Genomic DNA, 20,639 nt, shown 5'->3' with positions numbered 1-20,639 from the left:
GCAACTCAGAACTCTCATCTGAACTTTTCTGCCAATATACAAAATACGAAATATGTATTGGTTTTTCGAATTTTTGACATTATAGTTGAAAAATTGAGAATTTTTTCGATTAAACTCTCTTGACATTTTTTTAGAACATACAATTTTTGGCTTTTCGAATTTTTTACATTATAGCTAATAAATAGCTGTTTTAATTCTTCTTTTAAACATATTCTGTAGAACTGGACAAATGCTAATCGGAACTCTCATCAGATCAATTTTTGAATAACTTATTTTAGTAGTCGACTGCGATTTCAAACGACTCCTTCGATTTTTTCTAGTAAAGGAAAGAAAAATAATAAAAATATTGGCTTCAACAACACCAACAACAAAAAATTTACCCCAGGGTAAAAATATTCTTGATTTGGAAATTGGCGAGTGATTGGATTCAAAACCGAGTTCAAAACTTATTTACTCAAGTTTCTAAGGATGGACAGAAATATTTCTAAGTATTGTTTTATCTCGAAATTATTGTAGATAGAATATAGTGATTATTATTTATAGTAATAGTGATTATATTTTATCGAGTATTTTATAATAAGATGATTATATTACAATAATGGGACTAACTGAAGATTTTTGTTTGGATTTCGGATGATTCACGAGGGAAAAGATATTCGATATCTATACTACTACTACATCATACTAAATACCACATGCAATTGATGAGAAGCTGAACTCCTACTTGAATCGATAACGAACCCAATAAATGTAAATTTGGATAAATATCAACAAACAGTGCTTTATTCTTTCTTATACAATGATTTCCATGGTGAGAAGTTTCATGCCGATTTTCCATGTACTCATCAAAATAAATATGTTGATGAGGTTGGAATTTTGAAGATAGGTAGCATTGCTGGAAAAATTGGGTCACAAGACACGACTAAACAACTTCACGAGTTTTAGATGACACCATTTCTTAATGAGAGAAAGTTAGCTACTCGAGTTTATCCAAATAGTATCCCAAGAATTGAACAAATAATTTGCAATATATGATCTATGAGAATACAATCCTTCACATCACTCACCAAAAGAACAACACTTTGAAGAACTCACTCAGCAGAATGTAAACAGTTTGTGAAAAAACACTAACTTATATAACACAAGAGGCTCAACAATCAACTGAAATTCCTTTGACTATCCAAAACACATAACCAACAAATCTCAAGTCGAATTGCAAGAACTGAATTGAAAACAGCAACTAGAAAATATTTTTGAGAAAATTTCAATTCAGCGCGTGAAAACTAAAAATAAAACTAAAACGACAACACAACTTCCACCCCGTAGCCCGTATTCAACGTGTTCTGTCAAATCACAGAACATAAACATCAAATAGAGAAACTTTGATTTTCGTTCTGTTCTGTCGTTCTCGGTTCGCCACACAGACAGATAACAGATAACAGAGTAGCGATGTGAAGTTGGCTGGCAGAATGCCGAAGATGCCCGAAGTGGTGATGGCCGCCAGTGGCCTACACCAAAGATCATAATCTTTGGCCTACACCTATTCTTATTTTCGCCGAAATAACACTTCGGAATGAGATTAGAAGTTAAATATAATAATAAATATAAATTTGATAATTTCAACTTCTTTTAAAAAATAAAATTGCTCGATATAATTTCTCGACGAATTGAATTGGAAATCACCTCACAGGCGCGAAGTTTTTTCGATATAACTGCGAAGTTTTATAGACTGTATGGAGAGTAGAGAGAAGGAGAACGATCGCCGTACTAAAAATGTGTCTCCAAAAACGGGGAAAATAGGTGTCGCTGCGATTACAGCGGGTATCGATAAGGAGTGGGGATTCAAGCGTCAATTTGAAATGAACAGCCTTCATTTTATTTAAGGTTATGTGTCATCGTGGTTTTTCTGATGATTTTTCAAATACCTTTCTTCAAATCTATATTGAATATGAGTTCTCTGAATTATATGCAATAAAATGCAAGTCGAAATCAATGAAATTCAAAAGAAATCACTGATCAAAAAAATTGTACCTACTTTTGTTTATCATTGTTTATTGAAAGCAGCTATGTTAGTTGGTTTACTAATCTTCAAAATTATATAAATCCGTAGTGAGGAGCAGTACACATCAAGACAACAAAAGGTAGCAGTCTCAGATTTATCACTTATTAGGTATTAGAGTAGATTCTTTTGCCAATACTCAGCTGAGAACCGATATAAACCATATATTATGTTATGCCAACAAAATTCTTCAAGAATATTTACTTCTGAACCATGTAGTTTTATTGGTTAAATATTCTTATTCAGAAGAGTCAACTTCTCACGAGGGATGACAATTTCGATTTCGTTTATAATGAATCCATCATCTTTTTGATATCTTCATCGCAAAAGTGCTCTTGACACACAAATTGATTGGGAGTTGATTCTTGAGATAAGGTTTTTTCCAATTTTCTCTCAAAAATGCTCTCGGAAATTTTATCTCTTCTCCTTTTCTTTCCGATGCCAAAACACTCTTATACTAGCGCACGCTTCAACATTTCACCATGGTCATATGTTGTTCTCTTATCAAAAATCGACAATAATAATATTCCTATCATCTGTCACCAGGGAAACAGTTCACTCAGCCAACGAGCCAACTACAATTTGATTTGTGTAAACAAAATTTCGCACTCTCGTGATGGCCAGCGCGACTGTTGGCAAAAACATGAACTACTACTATTGGTACATATTTTAGGGGACAAAAAATCTGTGGTCTCAAAGCAGCGATCGTTCTCCTTCTCTCTACTCTCCATAATAGACTGTCAAAACGAAATTTTCACAAAAATGAAATGTCAACTATTCAAGATTTATATGAATCTTATTATTACCGGATATATATCCCCATAGAGAAAGGGTATGTATATCCCGTAATAAATTTTTCTTGCACTGCTTGTAGACTACCCCTTTTCGACCGTTTTCCGTATATGGGTTCGAGCAGCTGATCTGAGGCTCGGTATTCTACAAGCAGTGCAAGATAATGTTTTTACGGAATCTGAATCTTGAATAGTATAGAATCATTTGTGAGAAAATCTCCTTCTGGCAGTCATTAAAACTTAGAAGTTGGAAAAAAACTTCGTGCCTCAGACCGGCAAGTCGAATTGATAGAGAAATTAATCGAACAATTTTATTTTTCAAAACGAAATGTAAAAATTATAAAATTTATATGTATCCATACTATCGATCATCAAATATTCATATTTACTTAAATTCTAATCTCAGTTCGAATTGCTGTGTTATTTCGGCGAAAATAAGAAGAGGTGTACGCCACTGGCGCTATCTCCACTTCGGGATTCTGTCAGCCAACTTCACACCGCTAAATAATGTTCGATTTGAAGCATAGAAATCATATTTTCTGATTGGCATGGAATAAATTAATAAAAAATGAATATGACCCTTATCTGCGGCGTTTATTCCCGATGAAAAATGATTTTAAGTTTTTACAGCATAATTTTCAAATGGATTTTCGCGAGATGACAGGTTGAAGAAATACGAATTTGGGCAGGAAATAAAACTCACCCGGGCAGTGACGACTATTTCGAGGCAAGATTAAAAGGTTTACGAATGATTATTTTTATTTGAATTAGGATCGTGATAGCGTCATAGACTAGCGATTCCCAAAGTGAGCGAAGGGGCGGCAATTGCCACAGTTGAAAACATTAGGCGTTTTCGGAAACTTACTCAGGGTTACTAACTCGATCCATTGAGGTCACGTGACGGATCTTCTCGGATCACTGACCCGGTTCTAAGTTCACGAACTTATCAGGTTAGGATTTGGAAGTGTCAGTCGTGAGAATAACATAACCAAAACGTCATTCAAATTAATTATAAACTTTACACATTTTATTGATGCATAAACAGAGTTTATAAGAAAAAGTCGTAAGAATCTTCTTGCAATCTTGCTTAGAAATTAATAAATATTGAGAATAAGAGTAGAAAGTAGAAAGCTTATTCCCGCGTTTTTCAGATACAAAACTAAACTGCAGTGCGCATGCGGTGACTCTAGCGATTCGAACGACCCTGCTTTTGTGTAGGGTTACGGAAAATCAACCCGAGTCAGTGATCGAGGTTGCAGCACCCTACTTTCCGAACACGGGTTAGATGTTCGGGTTAGGTAAACGAACGCAAAGGTTAGGGATCGAATGAACCCGAGTAAGTTTCCGAAAACGTCTATTAATACTTCCCGTTTAGAAGGTATTGAATTTAAGCCGAGTAAATTTTCTTCTGGAAAGGGTGTTCTTGACTGAATTAGATTGGGAACAAACCACTATTGTAGACCGTAGGTGAATGGAGCAGAATAGGGAATTATAGTTTTTTTTTCATAATTGGAGTTAGTTTTTAGTTTTCTTCATCGTACGGTTTTTTGTTACATGCTTATTAATTTTTTTTATGTTGATAATTGATACTTTCCGATTTAATTGTTGCTTCCATTTTTAGTAGTAAGGTTTGTTGAATTATTCTATATTCCCTAGCGTATTATATTGAAATAATAAGCGAGCGAAGACGCCGGTGTGAACCAGTGAAAATAAAACAATACAAACATGCAAAATGTAATTAATTTCTGAAAAGCATATACAAAGAGGGGATATCCGTGCATTATAGAATTTCTGCTGTGACTGCCTAAGAATTGAAGTGTAACACCTTAAATCAAAGCAGTCACAGCAGTTAACCAATATGCATCGAAAGAAAAAAAAGGTGATCGATTTTTATCATACATGATGTATGAAAAATTAAATTCTCAACATTTTCATTCATTCTGTGTCCATTGCCACAGCTGGAGATGGATCTTTGGGAGCTTCGTCCCCCGCTGGATCGCCACTTGGAGGTGCACCCGTTGCGGCACCACCACCTCTGCGTTCTTCTCCTGTAATAAAACAAAATTGAATAAGAGAAAATTTATGCACAGAAAATCTTCGATTAGTACATACAGGGTGTTTTCTAATTGAATGTCAATATTTATGGGGGCGATTTTTAGGCCCATTTTAAGAAAAAATCCTCATACCCAAAAATCACCCCCATAAATATTGACATTCAATTAGGAAACACCCTATATAGTAGAGTGAAAGTGAGTTATTAAGCTGCATTCGAAATCAATTCGCTGGCCGAATGGTACTTTGTGTTCTGTGCTTTGGCACTCAAGTTCATATTATTACTGATTGTTGATACATATCAACAACAATCAATTCGCACAGCAACATCACCTAATTATATGAATCCTTTAGTCTGAATTAAAGAAATAGAAGAAATTCATTGATTTGATAATTGTAAAATCTTACTGATTTGTGTGAATGAAGATAACTTCAAATGCAAATTGCTCCTTTTGAGTTGTAAATTTATATTTCTTAGTCAATAGTGACCAACTTAAGAATTTAATGCAAAACTTTATAAATTACATGACAACCAGCCAGCTAAATCTGTCTTTTATCAAAATTCAAGTAGGATCATATACAATCTAATAGTTTCTTACCAGATATCAGAGCCAAGAAGGAAGAAATCTCATTTTCATTCAGAATCTTGAAATTTTGCCCCTTTCCAACAAAACCAACTGAAACATTCTTATTGTTCAGATCACTTTCAGGAGGCAATGTGTCTCTCAGTGCTCTTAGCCCATGTTTAATTAAATCTTCAACAGATGCTGTTGAGAATTCATCTAAATGTTTTTCAAGGTATGTTCTAGCAGACTGGGATCTTGCTCCAATTGACATAGCTTTGCAATCATAGAAATTTGCTGATGGACACGTCTGGAAAATATGCGTTCCTTGGTCATCATAGCTAGCTACCAGTAAACCCACACCATAAGGTCTTCTATCATATCGTTGTGTGCATATTTGCATTTTATTACCTAGCTGATTAATAAGTCTACTTGAAGGTAAATATGCATCATGAGAATATTTGTAATTTAAACATTCAGTCCTCATAAAACGGCTGAGAATTCTAGCATCAGCGGTAAGGCCTGAAATTGTGATTCCAATATGATCATCAATAGTAATAATTTTTTTCTGGTAAGCAGATAATTCAGAGGAAGCTCTCTTCAATGCAATGAGTACAGCATGATTTTCACTTTTCAAACCAACAGTTGCCGACCCCTGATTCACGGCTTCCATAGCATATTCTACTTGATGAATCCTTCCTTGAGGGCTCCATACTGTCACATCACTATCATACTGATTTCTGAACATTTTAATCAAGTTCTTTCAGTTATTCAAAAATATTACCCAGAGAATCCAGAGATACACCGCTTAAACAATCGCTGTGTCACTCACCAGCAGAAACCACAGATTTAATTAATTAATCTATCTCGATGTTCACGAGATCAGATCTCTTCTTCTTATATCTTACTTCTAATTAACATCTAACTAACAGCCTTCCCGGCTTGGGATCGGGTGGTTTCATTGAATACTTATTCTTGATTATTCACTGATTACTTTGAAATGAAACATCAAAGTAAGTTTGACGACTTGACGACGAATATTGTTTTCACTTTCATGGAACTTTTACGTCGTTTACTACTCTGTGGTTTTGTTATCTGTGGTTTTCCATCTAGGCAACATTGCACATTCCATTCATGATTTTAGTCAATTCAAATACTTCATTCAAAAAATCAGGGTACCAATTAAATGTTTTCGGAGCTTTAGCATAAAAACTGATCTCATTAAAGATGAATATTTGTCGATTAATGAGTTTTAAACAATTTTGGTATTTTTAAATTCGTTCTTTATAGTAGGATATCTTGTGCATGTAAACTTGACTTGCGCGTCATACTGTACGCAATGGAGTTGTGTTATGTGTAAATACTCTTCGTATTTAAATACATCATAATCAGGAATATTTAAATTCAACAAACTGAAGTAAACGAATATTTGAGTGAGAGAGAAAGTTATGGAATATTGGAAAATTATAAAATATTTCGAACTTCATGTATGGGTAACGAAATTTTTGGTGACTACTGGAAGATGTTACACATGATATTTATTCTAAAGTGAGAGTCTTGGTTTAATTCCCATCAGCATCACTGTTTTGTTAACTTTATAGCCAATTTCTAAAGTTCTCTTGTTTTTTAAGGAAATTAATGGGACGTTTGATGAAGAGGCAGTCTTGAAAGTTTCTAATGGTTCTCCAAAATCGAAGAAATAATATGGCATCTGAACAGCCCTTGAAGAAGAAACCGAAGATTGAAGGAGTGGAATCGTCTGATGAAACCGACTTCATTGTTAATTTTCCATCTGACAGTGGACTATCTAGCCTAACTACCCTTCATCTATCTCTTCCTGTAAATATAAATGAAGAGGATATCAGTTTGAATAATATCAACCAGCAATTCAACGATAGATTGCCTTGTAGAGCAAGTGATTGTAGTGTGAGCAATAATGAAAGTGAAGATCACACTATTAGTGTAACTAATGACATATTCAGTTTCTCTTATCAATCCAATGACTCTAATATTTCAATTGAACCCGCTCCAAACATCAACTTGTCTAACGAAGTTGTCAATAGTTGGACCACCAATAGTTGTGATCAGATTATTCCAGTTCAACAAATTCCGGAATATGTTACACAGGACTACAGTGAGAATGTGGAAAGTGGTTTGGATATGTTTCAGAACATGCTAGTGAAGCAGTGTCTATGTGGGATATCAGACGAGTTATTTCAAAATCCATTTGAAGGATACCAGCTCATCAATCCTATAGGAATTCGATGTGGTATGTTAACAGAATGGCCTACCTCAAAAATTTTACATTTTCTATCTAATCTACAATTACTTTTCGACATTTATATAAAACAGAATAATAGGGGATTAATTTGTTCTAAAATTTTAGATTTATGTAACAGTATTATGGTCAATGAGTATAATTTGATGGAACAAATATTATCATTATGTGATACTAGGAATAGATATATCAATTTTATGTCTGCAAAAGTAGTGAGTAGTTTCTTTATCATTGCGAAAACAGAGTTGAATAACGAATGGTTGGAAACTTTGTATAGCTTCCTAACTTTAGATAATGTTGATTACATTAAAATGAATTTTACTCTAGAAATAATAAAAAGAGTTGTTGAATGGAAAGATGCTGATACTCACGTATTGGAAGAAAACAATTCGAGTTCATTTGAAAATAAAAGCAACATTGATTGTTCAACTGTACCCTATAATGACTCAGAGAGTTTTGATACCAGCAATGTGAAAGGACTGATTATTAGAAATCTTACTATCAGATGGCAGATTTTAATATCGAAAATTCGTTTTCTGATTGATAATAACAATAATGTACAAGCTCAAACATGTATCATAACATTCTTGGAATTATGGGAAAATACAATATCGGTAAGAAATAATCTGAGTGTAATAGATACTAAACCATTTTATGCACATTTGGAGACTTTCTTATCGTTATTGAATAATTCTCTTCCCTCTATTATATGGAAACAACTGTTATCTTTATTCAACGAAGTACTCTGTTATGGGAGCACCTTAGCACTTCAAAGCTTAATTCCAGATGATACCTGTAGGCTAGCACATTTTGTTATACGTTTTGTTAAAGATCATGCTTTACTAGATAGTTTACCTTACAGACGCAGTGAAGGTTATACGGTCAATAGCTTTGTCGGCACAATACCTAGCACACATCCTTTACAAAGTAATATGGATAAAACTCTGTTACAGAAGATGGTGTTGTTGGTACTTAAATCTGTGGCACTCTCCATAAAAGAGACGAAATCAGACAGTTCAGATTCTAGCATAGGTTCAGATGATTCCGATTACAACCAAGACATGTTGGTTATAGGTAGATCAATGAAAGACGTCTTGAAAAAATTGGATATATTCTTGAAAAATAATCTTGAATTTCATCCTGAAACTCCATTTTCCAATATACTCGTTCATTTATTTAGTGATCAAGACGATTATTTAATTGAATCGATGGTTTGTACACTCGATATAATTGTCGGAATACCAGACAGATGTGCTGTTTATCCAGAATTGTTCAATATGTTGAACCCCTCCTATACTTTTGTGGAATTTTTGAAGGTGGTCGGTCATGGCTCAGATGTTCTTTTAGATTATTTAGTCAGTAATGAGACTTGCTTCTTGTTGTACCTTTTGAGATTCCTTAAGTATGTTCGAAAAAACTGGTCGATTTTTATGCGATGTTGTAGAGAAGCGAGTTTATCTAACACTAATGAATTTGACAGCGCAATGCGAGTTTTAGTTAATTTATACGATCAAATATCTAGGTTAGTGTTAAGGCAACTATTCCCATATAATATTGATCCCATCTTGAGGCTACTCAAAGGGTGTATGAATTTATATGAAGGCGGGGAATACAGTTGATTTTGATAAGTTCATTTAATTTCTAAGAAAAGAATTAAATCATGTAAATTGTAAACAGTTGACTGGTATCAAATGTAATAAAACAATATAATCAATGCTTATTCAGGACAAATAATATCGTTATTATTATTATTATTATGTATAGTTTCCGCATTCTGGAATAGATGCCAGAAAATTTCAAATATTTCAAGACTACAGAATCAGACCAATTTTAAAGCTGGTCAAAGAAACTGGACTTGCCCTAACTATGCTGAAAGATTTTTGTTCTGTTTCTGACCTTCACTTTTATCAAGGGTTTTTCACAACATCAGAAGTATATAGAGAACAGTTTTTTGAAAACTTGTAGATCATAATGAATGGACGGGATCTATTCAACTAAAATATCGTCACAGTGATTCTTCCGATTATATCGGTTATATGAAATGGGACACAACAAATTTTATTACATTTTTGTAGACTCCACATTATTTTACATATGTTTTTTTGACTTCCTCTTACCCAAACCTCAAGTTTCTGGAGATAATAATTCATTTCACTCAAATTACATGTGAAGTTAGTCTTCAATTGTTGTAAATTCCTACTGAAGAAAGTTGACCTCCTGTTTTCACCATTTTTTCATGAGAATCCCAATAACTCATAAGCTGTTTTTGACCAAGGAATGGCATCATGCTGAAGCTATCCAACGATGCAAATATATACTGGTTTACCATTTAAAATAAGAAAGTGGCGGCTGCTTCCGGTATAACCGGAAGCTGCAGAAGTGACATTTTGTTTTAGGGAAAACTCCCATGCAAATTTTCAGCACAAAATTCTGATTAGTCCTCTGTAAACATCTAATAGGCCATCTATCATGGGACACCCTGTATATTTCACTAAAATTAATCTCTTGAAATCATTCTCAAAAACTGCTAGACGAGTATAGTTTATACTAAGTCACTTGAATAACTTAGTTATTTCCTTTTTTTTTATGACTGGCTTACAATAAAACATTGTAATTTTTTTAGTTACAGAGTACATGATCTAAAGTCTCAACCAACATTTTGTTCTAGCATTCCCAATCTTTATAGTTAAACTTTATTGGCGCACCGTCTGTCTTTTTGTGAAAGACTCAAATAAAATCCAGTTTTGTTTGCTAACTTTAAAAAAGTTCATATAAAATGATGTATGAATAATTAGTGATTCACATGTGCCTTGTCATTAGATATGCATTTGATCAGCTTTTCCCTATTTCTCTTAATAAATCTTCATCATAAATTTTGAACTAAAATTATTGGGTATTTATAGGTACATGAACAATCAATTTGAAATTCTGTCATTGTCAAAATATCTGCTTGTATTCAAAAGATGCCGCATACATGATTTTTAGCATCTTCCTTTTTCTTTTTTAAAAATGTTGATTTGTGTTCAAGTCCTACATTCCTACCTTAATTTGTTGAATGAAAATAGATTAATCTGCATTCCTTGTTATAGTATGTTTATCCCTCTCGTATGAAGTTGACGCCGACTTTTTTGAAAAACACTGAGATAAATTTTTGACATAATAGAAAATATTGGTTTGTCGAATTTCTAACCTTATTAAAGCTAATAAATTGAAAATTTTGGTTTTTTCGATGAAACTTTCTTGACATATTTTGTAGAACTTACCGAGCGCTACTCAGAACTCTCCTCGGAACTCTCATCAAAACTCTTCTGAGATCAAGTTTTCAAATTTCTGATCTTATTATTGCTGATGATGATGTTTTGTTTTTCGATAAAAGTCATTTGACATATTTTGTTCCACTCGCCGAGCGCTATTCAGAACTGAAATATCTCTTTTTTTTTCTCTCAAAATGATTTTTTCAAGGGCCCAAAAACCTATGTTCTACATTATTGTATTTTTGCAGAATTTTTAAAAACGATCAAGAACTCTAGAACTCTTTCTTCTTCAACGAAAAATAGCACCAGAACTCTAATTTTTTCGAAAAAGGCGGCGCCGAGTGAAGTTAGCGCCACTAATTTGTGTTTCTCATTAGAATCCACTATTTGCCACAACTATACAAAATTTGTATCGGTAATTCCAGAACTCTTTTAAATGTACCCAGAATTTAAAATAAAATTGTGTTTTTAAAAAAAGTTGGCACCAACTTCACATGAGTGTTATGATGGAGTAAATAATTTATTAATGGTGAGAATATCTATTAGACTTTTGTTAGGTCATTGTTCATAAATCATGGAAAAATTGGATTTGGATAGTAAAAGAAACAATGTCAATCTTGTGTTCAACAAAAAATTCAGAAAATTGCTAATCTGAAAAATTAATGTTATTCATTCATCAAACCGTCTGTTCAATTCAATATTGTAGTAGTTGTATGTTATTGTTATGATATTTGGAATTATTACTCACTTTTTACAATTTACTTACTGAGAAACCTTATTTGTATATATTTCCACACTGGATTCAATATACTGCATTTAAGAGTCTTGCAAGTTAGTATTTTTTCAATTTAGGTGATATTTTTTTTTATGCAAATTCAAGTGACTTACTCATAAATCATTCGAAAAATCCAGGTCCTTATTAGAAAAAAACGGAACCTATTGTTTGTTTCATGAGCAATATATCTTAATAATGGACTAGTGAGACCTAAATATAGTGTATTCAGAATAGCCAATGTCTTTCCCCTTCTCCTTTCTAATGGCATACCTGTATATGTAATTCAAACCTGTACTTATAATATTGGTAAATTTAAATTTCATTTGTGTACATTCAATTATTTAAGTTTTTCCTATTTATTGAACATATTTATTCACCTCTGTGTAACAAAATATGTAAATTATAGTTACCTTCATAAAGTTGTAAATATATACGATTGTAAAAATACAATGCAATATCAGAAAATGAAATTCATTATTTTTGTAAGGCTAAATACAGATTAGGTTTAATTGAAAATCTCCAGATTTTGTCAAATAGAGTTAACCTTATTTAATGCTCATTTTGTATAATAAATAGATAATTTTTCAGTATAAATTATTTTTATTGAAAAAAATTAGAAAAGTACTCCTGTAACCTCAGGAGCCTTTGCGTGATCATCCAAGATGATAACCAAAGCGGTCACCCATCCAGAAACTAAGCACAAACAACACTGCCTGGCTCCCAGAAAATATCAATATTTTTTTCAAAAATACATATCCAATCAAGTTGATAAACGCTTAGTATTTGGCTTTGAATAAATGTTTTGACGGTTCCGTTAAATTTTTCATTGGAAAATTTCCACAGTGGGTTTGAACTTGGTGAATAATGAGGAAAAGCATTACATATTTAAATAGCGACTTAAAAATCTTCTATCAGTATTCTTATTTTTCGTGCATTGATGTATCAATTAGAGAAACGGAAACCACCTCTTTGGGTACCTATTTAAATCATCCTTTTCTCAGATCTGAAAATATCAATAGTTTTATTAAAAATGTCACCCATTTTGTTTTTCGATCTTCCATATAATGGACCAATTTATGATAGGATTGGTAGGAGTTTCAATGATCAAGCATAATAAGATTTTTAAAATTGTTTACTGGTCCGACGTCTCAAACGACAAAACATTCGTGTTTTATTAGTAAATTCAGGGGATATGTAGATCAGTCAGTTTATAAGTTTAGAATGACTAATTTTTCAGGAAAAAAAAACTGGATAACTTACGGTAAATATAATAGTTATAATACAGGGATATAATGAAGAGACTATTCAATTCTGGAGAAAATAAAATTCAAGATACAGAACTATGCTAAATGAAACATATAAAAATTAAATTTTATCAGCAAAAGTTATATTAAGCAAAAAGTCGGAAACGAAAGAAATATCTACCAGAAAAAACAAAAAGTGAAAAGAAAACATTTGATATAAATGATGAAGGGAATAATATTACAGGTGATAGGCCGTAGCAGATTGTTTCAACAATTTTTCATTAATAAAGGCAAGAAAAACATTCCAAGGATGAAAAATCATGGTTCTCGTTCTAGGAAAGGTATTTTCGGTTCACAGGTTTAAGGGCAACTGGCTCTTATTGATGATTTTCCTGAATTTCTCAATAATATAATAATTAGTTATGTTTTTCGGGAGATTGAACAGTGCGCTGGATGAAGTGTGCTGTATCTCGCCTTTTCAATTTCTTTTTGCCTCATTTTGTAAAATGAGAAAATGTAGGAACCCACGGAACAAGCATCGAAAAAACTTTTTTTCTACAAGCGTGCGCGTTCAACCTTTTTCCCGCACGCATTTCAAGTTCCAAAGAGTCACTTTTCCCGCACGCAAATCTTATAGAATAAATTAAATTCTATCATGTCTCTATGCACCGAACGTCAACGATGAGTAACCCATGGTAACGACATGCAGAATTACGTCTGTCATTTTATATGAATTAATCAAATGAGATATGATCTGTATCGTGCAATTGATATATTTATATATTTCAAGCGCTTGTAGAAAAAATATTGTTCCTAACTCTTGCGGAAAGTGTCTTGCCCGCACTCAACTGCTTACCCGAACTCTGCTTCGCATCGTTCGGGCAACGGCAGTTTGTGCGGGCAAGTATCACTTTCCGCACTTGATAGGAAAATAACTATTTATCATATTCTTTTCCGTATGAGAAAGTTTACCCATCAAAAATCGTTGCTTTAACGAGCTGAATCTATGACACATAATATGCCAAAATACCCAATTTTTCGAATATCACAGATATTTTTCATTTCTTAATATCAAATTACTCGAAAACAGCGCATTCTACGAAAAGCTATGCAGAATACTAATACAATATTTGTGAGCGTTTTAGGCTTGGGTTCTTAGAATTTCTGGTATTTTTATGGCAATGAAGAAACTGGAAAACGTGGATGAAATTTTGTGTTCGGAGAGATTCATCACATCAATGAAAGACTATATTCCGTTAATAACTCCGAAAATTGTTTTGGTTTTTTGACGATAACTCGATCAATCGGTATTTGGACTATTTTATAGCTATGAACATTCACTCGATCCCTCCACTTTCAAATTCATTATCTTCAAATGGGATGGGAAAAGCGAACTTTTTCTGTAATGCAAACTTCAAAGGTTCATATCTCAGTAATTTCTGATGTTACAAAACGGAATTAAACCGTTTCATAGTAAATTGAAAATACTCAATTTTTGAAGTCCTCATCTGTTCTCGTATATGCTTCAGTTTTTGAGTAATTTGAAAAAATTTTTTTTTATGAAATTCTAAACATTTCTTCTTCCTTGATTTAATTTTTTTTCCAAACTAGACACCAAACTCCGGTATAACTTTGACAGTAGTCAAATGCTGGGAAGTGTAAAATGATTACGTCTATTTTTGATTCGGGCGGGGGTATCGTTAAAAAAATTTACGCTAAAAAATAACAGTAGGGGAGATTAGGGAGCATTGATACATGGGGAGGCTTGATACAGGCTTATATCCGCGGTATGTAGCCGGTTTTCAAAAGTAATATACTAGTGAACACTATTCTCTTGGAGAGGGGCAGTGCGTGACGTTAATCTGTAAGGCTAAGAGTAGTTTGTTAGTGAAATATTCAACGAAGAGTGTTTAGAGGTGAGAAATTGTAAGTATTTATTCATGTTACCTAAAGGTTTTATGATCAAGCATTAATTTTTCGGCATAAACAAACATTTCACTGGGTAATATGCATACAACTACTTAATTTACAGTTTTGTTCGGTTGTCGAAATGTATGGGTATAGAATGAAACCATAAATCACTTTGAAATTTGCTTTCAGGGAGGTTTGAGACATTTCGCATGGGGAGGCCTGATACATATTTCATCTTTAAAAAATATTCCGGAGCTAGTTAGATAAAGGCGTTTTCACCATCCAAAATATCAAGGAGATTTTTAACAACGGGAATTTATCCGTACAATCCCCATGTATTCAACGAGGCCGACTTTTCTTGTGCGGAAGTGACTAACTGACTATTTCCTGATTTTTCTGCACCTACGGGACCAAAGCAAGCCAGTATCATTGCTGACCTACCTACTAGGCTAAATAATCCTAGTACATCCAGATGCATACCAAGCCGAGGCAGAACAAGATCCAAGAAAATAAAACAAAAGAAGTATACGGAAGAAAGAATATGTAGACCGAGGTATTTCGGAGAATGAGGATGTCACTGTTGAAAAATATGACGGAGAGGGCGAAGATGTAGCCTGTATATATTGCAATGGTTCATATTCATCCTCTAGATCAAACGAATTCTGTATCAGTCATAGGCGTAGCCAGGGTTGTGGGGGTTGGGGGGGTTTTTAAATGAAATTTTTCTGATTTTGACATATAAATTGAAACTTTTCGAAACTAATATTATGTAACTATATTATTTCGGGGGGGGGTTTGAACCCCCAAAACCCCCCCCCTGGCTACGCCCGTGGTATCAGTTGTAAGGTGTGCTCGCAATGGTGCCACGAAGAATGTGCCGGTGTTAGAAAAGGCACAAAAATGTTTATATGTGACATTTGCAAGTGATGCCAATGGGGCTTATATTTTCAGTTTGTGTCTCATGCCTCCCAGTACACCGTATCAATCCTCCCATATGTGGGGAGGCTTGAGACAGTTTGAATTTTTTTGTGTTCAACGTTTTGTATGGAATAAGATGTTTTTATGTTTGGAGAATTCTGTATTTATTTTGTTGAACGATTAATTAAAGAATCATGAAATGTTATGAGAGTCCTGTTTCTTCATATAATTCAGTTTCCAAAATAGAAATTCCAAAAAACGTATCAACCCTCCCCAGTCTCCCCTATATTAAAATGTTGAATGTCATAACCCCGTCAATATTTGCACAATTGATTTATAATAAAGCTAATTTTGGAAGCTCTTCTCAAGTGCTTCAAAGAATAAGGTCCTTAAGATTTTTCCCTAATTTGTCTTTGTTTTTATGCTATTTGAAGTTGAACGTTTAAAATTCAGTAGTTTGCGAATACCTACCCAGCTATACAAACTAAGTAGTTTGTCTTGTTTTTTAATAAGCTACAATTTTGTTTATAACAACACTTTTCCGATAAAGCCTAAAATTTTTGAGTTATTCCTAAAAACCCGTTCTAAAATTTGGTTTTTTTTAGGTGGAAAATCTAAGGTTTCAATCGCAAATATAACTCGAAATCTATTGATTTCACAAAAAAAATATTCAATTCATTTTTGCTCAAATTCAATCCTTCTAAATACTTCATGTTGAGCACATGTGCGTAAATTGATAAGATAATTTCAACGTTTCTGGTGAATTAAAATATTATTTTTCGTCAAATAAGACAAGTCAGAATTGCTGAAAATATTACGGTTAGCGCCGCGGACTTTGAAGATTTCTACGAATCAGAAATGTCTCAAACCTGCGGCACTTCTACTTACAACTCTTCAGGAGAAGAAGAGGGAGGAAAAGTTCCAACTCCTCAGGAAGCTGCTAAGAAAAAAAAGCGGAAGAAAAAACCAACAAGTAGCGCTAAAAACACTAAGAAGAAAAACGATAATAAATCCCCTGAGATTATTTTCAAACAACCTCAATTACAGATAAATAACCCAAAAATGAATATACACAGAAAGAAAATAAACAGTCAACATATGTCCAACAGACAAAGATAAATCCAACACCGAATAATTCGATTCCCACACAAATGGAAATTGATAAGGAAGATTATACACAATCAACTTCAACAAAAAATACACAACAACAGACACTGAAAACCAAAACAAATCCGCCTACGAAAACAACAAACAGGAACTTCTCTGCTAGGATGAACGAGATAAAGAAGATGGAATATGCGAATTTATATTATATTAACACAGAAAACGCTGAAATGGATAGAATTCAAGTGTCAACTATTTGGAATGCGAAATTTCCGTCATCCCGTGAATAGGGAGTGGTGAAATAGATAATCCAAATACCTGATAATAATTTTATTAATTAAAAGAAATCTATCAAAAATTGATCTGACTCCTGACCTTGGAGCTAACCATCTTGCAATGGTGATTGACTTTGAGATGAACCTGGAAAATGTGGAAATAAGGGAGGAAATTATATATAACTGCAAAATGAGCAGATTAGACAGAGAATCAATGAAGAAATTAACGAATTTCTTGAACAGAACGAGAATACACCAATTGATGAACAATATATCGAAGTATTCAACAATCGTCTATCAGAAACCATAAATAAGACACACTCCAATTAGTAATAAACATCCCTTCCTTCATGAACTCCCCCCATACATAATAAAGCTGATTAAATATAAAAGAAAATTATACAGGGAATACTGCTTGAATAAAGATGTAAACTTCAAGAGAGACATAAACAGATATAATAAGAACATCCACCAAATGATACGCCAATATAGAGAAAGTAAATGGATCGATGCATGCAAAGATATGTAATATCTTTGGATGCATGTAATAAAATAAATGAATCAAAAGGAAAAAATTTTACCAAGAAGTAAATAAATTATCTAAGTATAAATGTCGTCAGAAAATACCAACTATAGTAGTAAATAATATAGAATATAAAACGGATGAAGAGAAAGTCGTGGTATTTGCAAATTATTACAAAAACATGTTCAGGTTTAAAGAAGATAACAGCTTTGATCAAGAGAATCTACAAAATATAAACTGCTGGTATGCTCGTTTCTTCCATAATTACAATGACCCAAGAGGTAATTACACAATAGACGAAACCCACTATTATGAACTACTTCACAGGAGCAAAAACAGCTCTCCTGGAAATGATAATGTTTCATGGCTGGTGGTAAAAAGAAGCTAAGTGAAGCAACACATAAACACCTCATCAAAATCTTTGAGTACTGCATGAATAATTGTCTATTTCCAGAAATATGGAAAACAGGTCTCATAATAAATGTTCCAAAGTCAAAAGCAGGAAACAATAAAATTGAAAACCATAGGCCTATCACGCTGCTGCCAGTATTGGGAAAATTGTATGAGAAAATAATAAGAAAAGCTCTATCAAGTCATATAGAAAGCTGTATGCCAACATTTCAATTCGGGTTCCAGAACAAGAGATCGACTATACACCCCTTAACAATCTTGGTATCTAACACGCAGAACGCCTCCTTGAGGAATTACAAAACTACAGCACTGAGTTTTGATATACAGAAAGCTTTTGATAGCATGTGGCATAAAGGATTACTATGTAAAATGTACAAAAAAAACGTCCCTCCACAACTTATCAGAATATGCCAACAATTCTGAATGGAAGAAGACTAGCAGTTAAAATCGGGCCTTGTATCTCTGGGTATTTCCAACCTGAACAGGGTACACCTCAGGGAAGTCCCCTTTCAACTCTTCTCTTCAATTTTTTCTGCCACGATATGATGCCTGCAACTCTCCCAAATGCGTATGTATTACAATATGCAGATGATACTATACTAGTAGCTCACGAGAAATCCGTCAACAACTGCATCAAGAGTAGTCAACTTCTATCTGACAAGATTTGTCCATGGTTCCAATTGTGGAGAATGAAGCTAAATGCAGACAAATCCCGTTTCATGATTTTTCATCATACACATTAGCCCCAACATCACCATCTATATGTATTAACGGAGTTAACATTGGACCAACACCCTCAATGAAATATCTGGGAGTGAAAATTGATAATAAGCTCAACTTCAACCTATACAGACAAAGACAGTAAAAAAGAAAGCGATCTATAGAGCCAAGTATTTTGCCAAACTCATACAAAGGAAACAAGGAATTAATTTGAAAAGTGTCGCCAAAATTTATAAAACTATCTGTCGACCTCTACTAGAATATGCGCACCCAATATATATAAATTGCAGAACTCCAGCATTGAAAAATCTCCTTGTGGCAGAAACAACCTCACTAAGAATCATCTCCAGAATCAGGCATCCCAGTAATGCTCTTCACAACCCACCTAATTCAATGTTATATTCTAGAACTCAGATTGAACCAATCAACAACATATTCAATAAACTAAATAAAAAATTTTACACCAGACTGAAGGAAAACACGGTTATAGCTGATCTATACCACAAAGATGAACACACAACAAATAGAAAATACCCCACACAAATCCTATTGGAGGCACAAGAGAAAATTTAGTTTTTTTTTTTATTGATAAATATCATATGTACGTATCCATTCAATAAGTTAGAACATAGCATTTACTCAAATTTGTAATCACTGTAAATTATGGGCTGAAGAACCTCAGGTCGATGGCCATTAAACTTTCTCTCTCTCTCTCTCTCTCTCTCTCTAACTACTTCTGAAGGTAATTTTGACTTTTGACTTAACATATCCTGTCATTTAGATTGTTTATAAATAAATAAATAATAAGAAGCAACAATTATTTTTGGGTAAACTTTGTCAAAAAAAAGTACAAAAAATAATTTGCCGCAGAAATTAATTTTTTTCACATCAGATGTTCCCTGGATTCCGATGTATAAACCTAACGGCCCTCCACTACTTTTAGTCATCCAGAGTCTGAGTTTGGGGGTGGGGGTTGTAATGGTTCTAGGCAAAGATTATAGAATTAATAACTCTATAATCTATAGCTATCTCTATAATCTTTATCATTTTTGCCTAAAGAATCTGAACGAAAGCGTCCCACCTCTCCTCTCACGTATGCTGACTGTAGTTCAGAGTTCAGCTTACCAAAGAGGATCTTTGAGCGTACTGAATTATGAAAAAATAATATCAATCATAATATCAAAGAGGTTATAATCTTTGATAATGTGGGACATATGCAGAAAAGATAAAGGTGGGTTTCGTTTTCGGAATTGGGCTACATGACTCAAATATGATCTAATCTTAGTTAATGATATTAGTGTTCTATGTTAATGATAATCCCAGCATTTAAAGGAGGCTGAGCTCCGTTGGCTATTTACGAGTTCATTTCAATTTAACGAATTCGTGGTAAACTCGAATTCTGGAATCTTTGTGATTTTGCTGTTAAGGGTAATACTGGATCGGAAATATAATGGATGGAATAGAGGAAATTAAACATTGCGACACACTATTGTACATTAGATTTTGGGAAATAATTTCAGTCAGCTGGAATATCCTGGCAAAAAATAACTCTCATCTCCACGCTGGACGATTCGTTCTCAGTGAACATAAAATTTATTCTGGAAACCATTATTTCCAAAAAAAAATCAATTTCAAAAAAAATATCACTCTTAATTACATTGAAAAGATCTAATTGATTGACTGCTTATACTTGAATCCATTGCTCATCAGAATTTTAGACTCCTCGGTTCAAATGATCACGAGCCGCCTTTGTTTGACAGT

At 33.5% G+C, this 20,639-nt stretch overlaps 3 protein-coding genes across 4 annotated transcripts in view; 1 reads left to right on the top strand and 2 right to left on the bottom strand.

Moving 5' to 3' along the window:
- LOC123310367 (carnitine O-palmitoyltransferase 1, liver isoform) overlaps window positions 1–1,364 on the bottom strand; it is a 57,336-nt gene extending 55,972 nt beyond the window's left edge. Inside the window, exon 1 of one of the 2 annotated variants that reach the window (XM_044893837.1) lies at window positions 1,068–1,364. The gene's annotated coding sequence lies outside the window, so the exon portion shown is untranslated. The remainder of the gene's footprint in view (window positions 1–1,067) is intronic. The other variant, XM_044893844.1, reaches the window with a different exon arrangement.
- Window positions 1,365–4,572: 3,208 nt separating this feature from the next.
- On the bottom strand, window positions 4,573–6,283 carry LOC123310741 (proteasome subunit alpha type-1-like). Its single transcript, XM_044894383.1, has 2 exons — window positions 5,502–6,283; window positions 4,573–4,898 (listed from the first exon to the last, which is right to left on the bottom strand). The coding sequence occupies exons 1-2, from the start codon at window positions 6,211–6,213 to the stop codon at window positions 4,786–4,788; spliced, it is 825 nt and encodes a 274-aa protein (XP_044750318.1). The 5' UTR covers window positions 6,214–6,283; the 3' UTR covers window positions 4,573–4,785.
- A 284-nt stretch (window positions 6,284–6,567) lies between these two features.
- On the top strand, window positions 6,568–12,362 carry LOC123319193 (protein lines). Its single transcript, XM_044906059.1, has 2 exons — window positions 6,568–7,013; window positions 7,097–12,362. The coding sequence occupies exon 2, from the start codon at window positions 7,143–7,145 to the stop codon at window positions 9,360–9,362; it is 2,220 nt and encodes a 739-aa protein (XP_044761994.1). The 5' UTR covers window positions 6,568–7,013; window positions 7,097–7,142; the 3' UTR covers window positions 9,363–12,362.
- The last annotated feature ends 8,277 nt before the right edge of the window (window positions 12,363–20,639 follow it).

This window comes from Coccinella septempunctata, chromosome 1 (genome assembly GCF_907165205.1).
Source record: "Coccinella septempunctata chromosome 1, icCocSept1.1, whole genome shotgun sequence".
Classification (NCBI taxonomy): domain Eukaryota; kingdom Metazoa; phylum Arthropoda; class Insecta; order Coleoptera; family Coccinellidae; genus Coccinella; species Coccinella septempunctata.
The sequence above is the reverse complement of the archived record's forward strand: the minus strand, read 5'-3'. Positions and strand labels throughout refer to the sequence as shown.

Excerpts from the sequence above, each read along its gene's own strand:
- LOC123310741 (XM_044894383.1), bottom strand. The coding sequence starts at position 6,213 with ATGTTCAGAAATCAGTATGATAGTGATGTGACAGTATGGAGCCCTCAA. Across the intron at positions 4,899-5,501 it reads CTTCTTGGCTCTGATATCTG|GAGAAGAACGCAGAGGTGGT; the intron begins GTAAGAAACTAT and ends GTTTTATTACAG.
- LOC123319193 (XM_044906059.1), top strand. The coding sequence starts at position 7,143 with ATGGTTCTCCAAAATCGAAGAAATAATATGGCATCTGAACAGCCCTTG.